This window comes from Pyrus communis, chromosome 15 (assembly GCF_963583255.1).
Source record: "Pyrus communis chromosome 15, drPyrComm1.1, whole genome shotgun sequence".
Classification (NCBI taxonomy): Eukaryota; Viridiplantae; Streptophyta; class Magnoliopsida; order Rosales; family Rosaceae; genus Pyrus; species Pyrus communis.
Window position 1 is genome coordinate 23,236,589 of NC_084817.1, and position 10,798 is coordinate 23,247,386.

The window sequence follows — 10,798 nt, forward strand, 5'->3', positions numbered from 1 at the left end:
TATTATTTTCTCTATTTTTAAACACGTTCAAAATATCTTAAGAGACATGTAATGCGGATTATAAAAAAGTCGTTCGCACACGAATAATTATCTGATTAAATTAATTGTCAAATGATTTTTTTTTTTTTAACAAACGATATTATCTAAACATAAGTGGGATAGACTAGGCTTACCCTCACAATAGGCTAGCAATAATGTGATTCAATTAATTATTTATTAAACATTATTTTCTTTATTCTTAATGTAAATTCTATAGAGACCAATGTTATTATGTCAATTAAACTGCTTTAATTGGTTTATAAAAGGTTTATTCTAGCATGATATAAGATTATTCATTAGGTTGTGATTTTCACACACCCTTAACTACTTTTCCCACACTCCTCCATATTTTTTAATACTTAATTGGTATCCTACTATTTAATCTTCCGTATATATCCCTCCCTATTTAATCTTTCATTAATTACCATAAAAGAGTAGGAAGGGTATATATGGAAGATTAAATAGTGGGATACCAATTAAGCATTAAAAATTAGAGAGGCGTGTGGGAAAAGTAATAAAGGGTGTGTGAAAATCACACCCTATTCATTTACTTGAAATATTTGACTTTTCTTTTGTCAATTTACGCATATAAATATATTTAAAACGTATAAGTCACGCTTTGCACGTCGTGATTTAAAAAATATCTGATGCACGCGTGTGTACGCGTACATGAACACTAGTACTTATTAAAATAAAAGGTAATACAGGACATCACAACTTGCAAAACCAATGGGTAAGACTTGCAAACGTAAATATTATCCACAAAAGCAAAATATATGCAACTAAAAGGTTAACATAATTTTCTCATGACATCAAGGGTTTTTTTGACAAGTACTTTTAAACGACTAAAAGCGTTTTTAGATAAAATATTTTTGAAACCAATCCTTAGTAAAAATACAAGTTAATCATAAAAAAACACTTGAAATACTTATTACAAAAAGCACGTACCATAAAATTAAAATCACTTGCCAAACGAGCATCAAAATACCAACTTTCCTCCACAAAAGCACCAAAGTTTTGCAGGGTCTAAATATCACCACAAAAAAAACAAACTTGAGCACACATCAAAGGCTCCACAGTAGAGTGAAGCCGACTTCGATGAGCACTCACAATCCTTCCACTAGTACGAAAGGTGGGTTGCGTCCGAAACTAGTAAAGGCAGAGAGTGGAATTTGCAAGATATATCTAGCAAGCACTGTGCAGAGTCGGACATTTCACACCATTAGACTTCCACCAAAGGAACATATATTTCAAATTCATTATTTCAGATCGATCAGAATTGCTTTTAAATGATTAAAAGCATTTTGGTAGAAATCACTTAATAAAAATGTAAGTGAATATTAGAAAAACACTTTTCTAGAAAAGTACTTCAAGTGCTTTTGGAACTCAAAAACATTTTCTCTAGAGGTGTTTTTAATCATTTTGAAACCACTTCTAAACGAGCCCTTAACATGTAAAACATACCCCCATCCAACTTGAGTGCACTAGCAGGAATCTTGTGCTATGACTGCTATTCTAGCATGCAATCTATCAAAAGCATCCGCAAGAACTTGAGATATCAGATTTTGGTGAAGAATACAATCCGGAAGGAGGGGAACATGCCAATATAATTGTTTAGCTTTTTAATTAAAATGATCTATGAGATTAATATAACTTATCACTTTAGTCTTTGACATTGAAAATCGATGCAAGTGGTCATTGAGTGAGTTTGTCCATCGGAAATCTTTTTTATCATTCCCTAAGAAATATGTTAATATTCTCACTAACACCCGTTTGTGTTGTAGATTTTTCGGTTGCATCCTCCCTATAACTGCCTTTGTACCCTATACGAGATAACAAGAATCAAAACCATTGGAGTTTGGCGGCGGTGGAAGTGATTGTATTGTTGTCTCTCTTGAAAACTCAAACTCATTCTCTTCTCTCTTTTAAGGATGAGTATCTCTCCTTTTATTTTATTTTTCACTTTTGAGAGAGAATTCATGGAGGACGGGTGTACATTTGAATCAAGGTGATCTCGAGACTACTCGGAATCCGGAAAATATATTTGCGAAGATCTTTCGAGGATCCCGAATATTTGATACAAGTCTCTTTTGTGTCTATCAAGTGTTTGATGCAATAAAAATCGGGTAAATTGTGGTTTGATCCCCTGAACTATTTGAAATAAGCCAACTGACCCCTTTTCGTTAGATTCCATCCACTCATCTGTCAAATTCAAGGGGAAATTAGTCTTTTTATCATCAATTCTTACATGTCAGTTATAACCATCAATAAAATTATGACATGTGGAAACATAATAATGTGAAATGGCCCATTATGCAAATGTTTGGTTTCTTTATGTTTCTTATTATGCTATAAGTATTTGAATTATTACGTGTCCATGTGTCATTATTTTATTAGTGGTTATAACTGACAAGTAAGAATTGAAGATAAAAAGATTAATTTGCCCTTAAATTTAACGGAATAGTGGACGGAATCCAACGAAAAAGGGTTATTGACTGATTTTAAATAGTTCGGAATAAATTTCAACTAGATAATAGTTTAGAGGATCAAACCGCACTTTACCCCAAAAATAAAAACTAGTTGTTGTTGTGAAGCCCAACCATAAAACCCAACCCAAAAGGCCAAAACTGAATAAAAATTAATTAAAATCGCGATCTACCATTTGCCCCATTTGTCCCATTTGTCAGAGATAAAAAAATAAATTAAATTAAAGAAAAATGAAATATGCGTTCCGATCCGAACTCGCAAACTCTCTCTCTCTCTCTCTCTCTCTCTCTCGTGAAGACTTTTGAGAGTTGTTGAGTCGAGTCCGAGTGGCCTCAGCCTTCACCTCCTCTGCCTCTGGGAGAGATCAGAATCATCACAACACAAATATTACACCACCTCCTCGCTGACCGTCCAGATCCCACCCTCGCCGGCGATCGCCATGTTCTCTTCCGTCCGATCTCTCTCCCTCTCCCTCCTGTTCGTCTTCTTCCTCCTCGCCCCCGCTTTCGCCACCGAGGCAGATCACAAGGTAAAATTATCCCCCCCCCCTCCTCCTTCTCTCTATCTCTTCCATTGCGTTGCGCAAACCCTAACATTTTCTCTCTCACTAAATCCCCGTAGATCTCTATGTTTGTCCTTTAAAACTTTAAATTCCGATTCAGATCCGTATTTTCTACGGCTGGTTATCATGTAACTGTGTAAGCATGTGTATATGTTTGTTAGGGTTAGATCTTAACTGGGTTTTTCTTGTTGGTCCAATTGTTGCTGTTTTTGTCTTATGGGTACCTACGATAGCGCTTGTAGTGGTGAATTGGGACTTGCAATGGTGATTTTACCATAGGGTTTTGGTATTATGTTAATGGGGTCTAGGGGCCTCGAGGATATCGATGACGAAATTTGCGTGAGCTGGGTTTATGCTTGCATTTGAGTAGATTTATGCATAGATGCTTCGTTTAGCAGAACAAAAGACATCAAACTTATCGAAAGTGCAGATCTTGGAACTTGAAAACTACATTGCACAGATAGCTAATATCACTACGTATCCATAACGCTGAAATGACATCTGAATGGGATCCACCTCCACCAAAAACTGGTTGCAAGTCAATCTGCCATTGTAACACAAGAAGCTTGCCTTGCATTAGCAAAAAATACTTTATGAGTGCTAATGTACTGTCCATATATCTATAAGTTAGGTACCCGTTCAATGAACCCATTGATCCTCAACCTAGGTAATTTCAAAAGACATTAGTTTGAGGCATCCTGATGCTCTAATGAAGCATTTACAGGTGGCAGGCTGCCTTGAATTGTAGATGTAAAAGATGATAGCCTGAAGCCTTTTTCTATAATCGGCACGTGTCAACTAGAATTTCACATACACTGTCATTCTGTCATCAATTTTATTAATCTAACAGGAAACATTTTTGTTAGTTCTAAGTTCACACTTTCCTGCACTGCTATGATAATAATTGTATTGGATTGATCCATGCTTGATCTAATTCTAAATTATCTGTAAATATTCTAATGCTCCCTTGCTTTCGTTTTCAGTATCAAATAGAAGATTCAGTTACCCTTTGGGTGAATAAGGTTGGGCCCTACAATAATCCTCAAGAAACATACAATTACTACAGTCTTCCTTTCTGTCATCAATCTGAAAATGCTGCTCACAAGTGGGGTGGCCTTGGTGAAGTCCTGGGTGGAAATGAGTTGATTGATAGCCTGATTGAAATAAAATTTCAAAGTATGTAGGCTTCCTTGCTCTGCTTTAATTTTTGTTGCTGGATTGAGGTATTTCATTGCAACTTGATCTGTTTCATTTCTATATGCAGAAAATGTGGACAGGGCCACCATTTGCCAACTTGAACTTGACGATCAAAAGGTTAAACAATTCAAGGACGCAATCGAGAATAACTACTGGTTTGAATTTTTCATGGGTATGTTTTCAATAAAATTATTTAATACGATATGTATACATGGTATAAATATTGGTTTAGATCAAATTGAAGTATGGTGTTTCTAGATGCATATGAAGTTTCTGTTGGAAGTCTTGAGTTAACATTCCAAAACACTTACTGTTGATTTACAAAGTTTGTACTCTTTTTGGTATATAGCATGCGTTTTATTTTCTCTGGGGAAGTCGGTGGCCTGTTGGGGCTAGAAGGCCTGCAATTCAGCGTAATTACTGGAGAATGTTGTGGAAAGAATGAAAGATGAGTCGTACGTATCTAGCGCATGGAAGAGGGATGTAGGAAGCAAAAGATTAGGGCAGAGTTATCGTTAAATCAATATTAAGAACATTTCTTGTGCTTATATTTGGACTACAATATAGCTGATGCAATAAAATTATTTACTTAGATGTTTCCTTAGTCATAAAAGTTAATTGATCATTGTATTGTGACTTACATGTTTGTCTATACCTCATGAGCTACTTTCTAATTGTTGCCAAGATCAATATTACTTTACGAGAAACTTGATTTTTAACTACAAGAATTTTGTGTTAATTACATTTTCATAAACAGTATAATGTTAGTATTGGCTTAGGAAATGCTTGAAATTATCTGAAAGTGGTTTTATTGTGTGTGTTAATCTGGATCTCTGTGGGGGTCTACTGCAAGGGTTTATTTTCTTTATGTTTTGTGGCCAATTTGTTTTATATGGGGGCATTCACTGATCCTGTATTTTGTCTCTTTAACGTATTATCTCCCCTGGACGTTGCTGTGCTGGATACATATTCAGATGATCTCCCTTTATGGGGTATGTGGTATACTCGTTCCTCCCAATTTGAGCTCATGCTTGTGTTATCCTCTTATTAAATTGGTCTTCGTCTTCTTGTGATGTACTAGGCTTTGTTGGTGAGTTGCACCAGGACAAGAACAGTGAAAATGGCAAGCATGTCCTTTACACTCATAAAAGTATCATTGTTAAATACAATAAAGACCAGGTTTGCGATTCTCCATATCAGATGTGGTTTTTATAATGGGCTTGAGGATCTATGATTTTTATTATAGTTTATAATTTTGTAGATCATTCATGTGAATCTCACTCAAGATAGTCCAAAGCCATTGGAAGTAGGGAAGAAATTGGATCTAACATACTCTGTCAAATGGATTGCAACCACTGTCACCTTTGCACGTCGATTTGATGTCTATTTGGACTACCCTTTTTTTGAGCACCAAGTAAGAACTGACTGTTTATTTGTTTACCTATTTTTCTTTCTGGCGTTGAAAGCGTATTATCCTAAATTCAGTAGAATTATGTCTGCAAGGTACTGTAACATTGGTTGCTTAATGATGTTAATATATATATGTGTGTGTGTGTATGTATGTATGTATTTTAATTTTTAATGAGCTGTATGTACATTTTGCAATATGCAGATACATTGGTTCTCGATTTTCAATTCATTCATGATGGTTATATTCCTTACGGGTTTGGTCTCAATGATATTGATGCGGACTCTTAGGAACGACTATGCAAAGTATGCTCGGGAAGATGACGATCTGGAGACTTTGGTATGGTCTAATGATTTTGTTTATAATCATATCATATCCTTCTTTTAGATGTTTTGATTTTTTTTCTTATGCGATGACATAGATAGAGATACAATACATAAAATCTTTTGTGTGGTGACCCTTTTGAAAATGTGCCTATTGTAGGAAAGAGATGTCAGTGAAGAGTCTGGCTGGAAACTTGTGCATGGGGATGTTTTTCGGCCTTCTCGGAATTTGGTTGTTCTTTCAGCTCTTGTTGGCACAGGCGCTCAGCTAGCGTTGCTTGTTCTCCTCGTCATCTTACTGGCAATTGTTGGGATGTTGTATGTTGGGTATGTTGACTGCTTGCTCAAAAGTTCTTGGGATGCTATTTTGGGTTACTGTTTTCCACTTTCCTAGCTTTATTTATTTTATTATTTTCAAAACGTTTATATTTGAATCATAAACATGTAAGTTGTGCATACATATATGTTTATGTAATTAATGTTAGTTCAACTATGCATCGCTGCACATTAATGGTTCCCTGTCTTATCTTGTTATCTCATATTCCCATCTTAATTAGTTCATTACTATTTGTGGTCCTGGGAGGAATTGCTAGATTTTTAATTGTGTGTTATGTCTTACATCATTGCATTTATCTGGTGTCTCAGGAGAGGTGCAATTGTAACAACTTTCATAGTGTGTTATGCCCTTACATCTTTCATTTCTGGTTATGTAAGTGGTGGGATGTATTCACGGCATGGGGGTATGTATTTCTTTGTTTGATATGATAGATGTGCTAGTCATTCTGTTTAAGCTTTCTAACAAATGACTACAATCTTTATCAGGTAAAAACTGGATAAAGTCAATGATACTCACAGCATCCCTATTTCCATTTATGTGCTTCGGGATTGGGTTTGTCTTGAACACAATTGCTATTTTCTACGGGTCACTAGCAGCTATTCCTTTTGGCACAATGGTGGTTGTTTTTGTCATTTGGGCATTCATCTCTTTTCCTCTAGCACTTCTTGGTACAGTTGTTGGAAGGAACTGGAGTGGTGCTCCTAACAATCCTTGCCGTGTGAAAACCATTCCTCGTCCTATTCCTGAGAAGAAATGGTATTTAACCCCATCTGTAGTCTCAATGATGGGAGGACTTCTGCCCTTTGGAAGCATATTTATCGAAATGTATTTTGTCTTCACGTCCTTCTGGAATTACAAGGTGAAATTTCAATAACTATGTACTGTTTATAGGATAGACTTGCTGATTACATAGATCTGAGTACAAAATAACATTGCAAACATAGGCTGTGCATGGCATTCCTTAGAGTTAGACAAAATTACAATAGTTGGAGTCATTATGATACCAAGCTTATGAAAACTGTTGAATTCATGAGGTTCATTTGCTGAATTTTACATCTTGAAAGCAATGATTCCTGGTCTGTCTTGGGAATCATTTGTTTGTCAAAGACTTGGTGAAGTTCTGTTGCACCACATTTGAGCATATTCTATGTTGTTTAGAAAGCTGCTAAAGTCTGTTGTGGCGAAAGTGCATGATACTTGTTGAGTGTTGACACAATGATTAACATGAATAGTAATGTATTTCTTGGTCTTTGTGTCTCAACAGGTGTACTATGTCTATGGCTTTATGCTGCTTGTTTTTCTGATTCTCATCATTGTTACCGTATGCGTGACAATTGTGGGGACATACTTCTTGCTTAATGCCGAGAACTACCACTGGCAATGGACTTCTTTCTTTTCTGCTGCATCAACAGCTGTCTACGTGTACTTGTATTCAATTTATTACTACCATGCAAAGACTAAGATGTCGGGTTTCTTCCAGACCAGCTTCTATTTTGGGTACACTTTGATGTTCTGCCTTGGCTTAGGGATCCTCTGCGGTGAGTTTTATCTTATGCACTAACTTGAATTTCAGTTCCACTTCATGGATTTTGAGATGTCAATATTGTTTTTTGCTCGACTCTTGTTCCCACCCAGCCAGTATGGCAGCATGAATGTGGGCGACCAATTGTTGACCTACGTATTTAAAGGCATTTTACGGTGCTATCATTTCTTGATTGAACTATGCTTGACCTGAGCTTTAGTTGCAGAGTTACTAAGAAGAATCGTCTCTTCTTGAGTGCCAAGTTCTCCCACCCTCTGATTATTTGTTTGTTTCCTTTTCAAATGTGCAGGAGCTGTTGGATATTTGGGTTCCAATTTGTTTGTGAGGAGGATCTACAGAAATATCAAGTGCGATTAGAGCATCTCCGCGAGGAAATGGACCTGATGGAGCTTTCCCGAGTAGATTGGCTGTTGTTGAGGTACGTGGTCAGGGATGGGGATCCAGCAACCACTAGAGACCGAAATCGCAGGGTTGAGGATAGGGAATGTATTCTTTCTCTGGACTTGGGAAAGCCCTGAGAGTTTTTTTTGTTTCCCCAGCTGTCAGTGAAAGCCTAAATTTTAGATTGCAGAGATTGTTTTATAATCTAAGTTAGCGGACGTCGAACTCCTGTTGATTTTATTATTTTCTTTTTTTCGTCCTTTTACAAATAGGTGCCCTATTACTCTTTCTATCTGTATGTCTTTGGGATGGATGGAAAGGAAGGGAAGGGCTTCCCGAAACGAACCTTTGATTCCGAGTTATGTAGCGACTTGTGAATTTTGATTCCATCTGTACCTTGCATATATAAGTATCATTGTCTGAAACCTCACTTTGTGTTTCTACATCTTTGCATGATTTGTTTCGGCTATTTCTTTTAACCCGATATGAATGACAATTCAGGTGATCTCGTGATATTCCGTCGTGGGCTTTTTAGCCAAAATAGTTCTTGAAATTTGCATTATTCTTTATTTTGGTCTATGAGATTATTCATCATTAATCATTTTTGTCCTTTTGTGAATAATTATGTTAAATAAAGGTTAAAATAATCAAACTACCTTTAATTTAATAAACAATAGGTCAAAATGATCTGACAAAAAGAGAGTATTTTTGTCATTTTATCTTCGTTTAATGAAGATTTTTCACAGAATAACTAAAATGATTGATGGTGGACAAACTAATGAACCAATTCTATTGATTTCAAATCTTAGGAATTAAAATAAGTAGTTATGCAAATCTTGGAGATCATTTTAGATAAAGAGCCTTTCGAGGTGTCGTTAAGAAAATTACGGATGAGTATCCGTAAACGAGCTCTGTTTCTTCGACATCCATGTTGTGCAAAAACTGCTACATGCTGACATAAATCTTTGGATCTTTTTGTTAAAATCTTGTTTAACAAGTAATCCTAGTTTATGATAGCCTATTGTTGCAGATGGTGCTAGTTTGATCTCTGTCAATTTCCTTTCCCCTAACAGCTAACTATTTAATCCATTAATATTATCATTCTCCTCAAAATGATAGCCTTGTGTTATACAGGTAATGTTATAGTTAAGTCAATCTTGGTGATTTTAATTTAATTAGTTTTGTTTTTTATAATACGATATTTCAAATTACTATAATCTATTGAAAGATAAATTTGAACTTTAATGTTAGGAGACAAAAACACCATCTTAGCCAATCGGCCTGACATACACTGATCTAGCCAATAGACCTAACTTGCATCTGTATTTTGGCCTACTAGAGATTAGATTCTCTTTGTATCTTGTAGTTTAGAGCCGACGAACTGAGAAATTCAGATCAGTCAAAAGAGAGATCCAGACCCTTAGTTTGTGTAAGGTAGACCAATAAAATGAACTAATGGAGGCCATAGAGTTAAAAAAAAGTGGTCTGAACTTCTTAGTCTGTCAGCTTCGGATTGCTAGACGCGGAGAGGATTCGATTTGTAGTTGAAATAAGACCAAAAACCTCGTTCAGAGGATTGTGGCCGCCACATTCACTCACTCCTATATGGTCCTGTGGTGATGATAAAAAGATAGAGTGATCCACAAGATTTTGCCACGTGGCAGATAAGGGTTGATGCCACTTCACCCTCCCTCTCTCTCTCTCTCTCTCTCTCTCTCTCATTTGTAGCCACAATTTCCACAAGCCATCTGATTTATCAACACTACTAAGCCTTTCACTCCCACTCTCTTTAGCCACAACACAAAAGCCTTGCAACCAAAGCAAACCAAAAACCATGGCAGCCACAGCAGCAGCAGCTCTCTCAAGCACCATGGTCAGCACCTCCTTCATCCGCGGCCAGCCGATGACTAGCCTGCGGTTGTCCCCCAATGTCGGCCAGGCCCTTTTCGGGCTGAAGGCCAACCGCGGAGGGCGTGTGGCGATGGCTGCCTACAAGGTGAAGCTGATCACACCAGAAGGGCCACAAGAGTTTGAGTGCCCTGAGGACGTATACATTCTCGACGCGGCGGAGGAGGCAGGAATTGACCTGCCCTACTCCTGCAGGGCAGGGTCTTGCTCCTCGTGCGCCGGCAAGGTTGTGAGTGGGAGTGTGGATCAGTCGGACCAGAGCTTTCTGGATGATGATCAGATTGGCGGTGGATTTGTGCTGACCTGCGTGGCTTATCCGTCGTCTGACGTCACACTTGAGACCCACAAGGAAGAGGAGCTTACTGGTTAAGTGCTTTTGAGCTTTCTCATGATGATGTCATGTTTTGACGGCTGCTGTCCGGTTGAATCTGGCTTAGTTTGTTTCAGGATAAGGTTGTCTTGTTTCTAATTATATGAGTTGCTTAATGTTTTTGTACTTCGCTTGTGGTATAAAAATCATTGTACCTTGTAAACTCACCCTTGTATTAACTCTCTCCCTCTCTCTCTCTCTTTCTCTCTCTCTCTCTCTCTCTCTCTCTCATCTGCTTGGAAG

At 37.2% G+C, this 10,798-nt stretch overlaps 2 protein-coding genes across 2 annotated transcripts; both read left to right on the plus strand.

Moving 5' to 3' along the window:
* The first annotated feature begins 2,756 nt into the window (after window positions 1–2,756).
* LOC137718120 (transmembrane 9 superfamily member 1-like) lies at window positions 2,757–8,707 on the plus strand. Its single transcript, XM_068457625.1, has 12 exons — window positions 2,757–3,055; window positions 4,072–4,264; window positions 4,353–4,457; window positions 5,260–5,277; window positions 5,367–5,464; window positions 5,547–5,699; window positions 5,898–6,032; window positions 6,177–6,343; window positions 6,662–6,756; window positions 6,839–7,212; window positions 7,618–7,891; window positions 8,186–8,707. Exons 1-12 carry the CDS (start codon window positions 2,966–2,968, stop codon window positions 8,251–8,253), a joined length of 1,770 nt encoding a protein of 589 aa, XP_068313726.1. The 5' UTR covers window positions 2,757–2,965; the 3' UTR covers window positions 8,254–8,707.
* Window positions 8,708–10,039: 1,332 nt separating this feature from the next.
* Window positions 10,040–10,718, plus strand: LOC137718122 (ferredoxin, leaf L-A-like). Its single transcript, XM_068457627.1, has one exon. The coding sequence runs from the start codon at window positions 10,112–10,114 to the stop codon at window positions 10,553–10,555; it is 444 nt and encodes a 147-aa protein (XP_068313728.1). The 5' UTR covers window positions 10,040–10,111; the 3' UTR covers window positions 10,556–10,718.
* The last annotated feature ends 80 nt before the right edge of the window (window positions 10,719–10,798 follow it).

Excerpts from the sequence above, each read along its gene's own strand:
- LOC137718122 (XM_068457627.1), top strand. The coding sequence starts at position 10,112 with ATGGCAGCCACAGCAGCAGCAGCTCTCTCAAGCACCATGGTCAGCACC.
- LOC137718120 (XM_068457625.1), top strand. The coding sequence starts at position 2,966 with ATGTTCTCTTCCGTCCGATCTCTCTCCCTCTCCCTCCTGTTCGTCTTC. Across the intron at positions 5,700-5,897 it reads ACCCTTTTTTTGAGCACCAA|ATACATTGGTTCTCGATTTT; the intron begins GTAAGAACTGAC and ends TGCAATATGCAG. Across the intron at positions 6,033-6,176 it reads ATGACGATCTGGAGACTTTG|GAAAGAGATGTCAGTGAAGA; the intron begins GTATGGTCTAAT and ends TGCCTATTGTAG.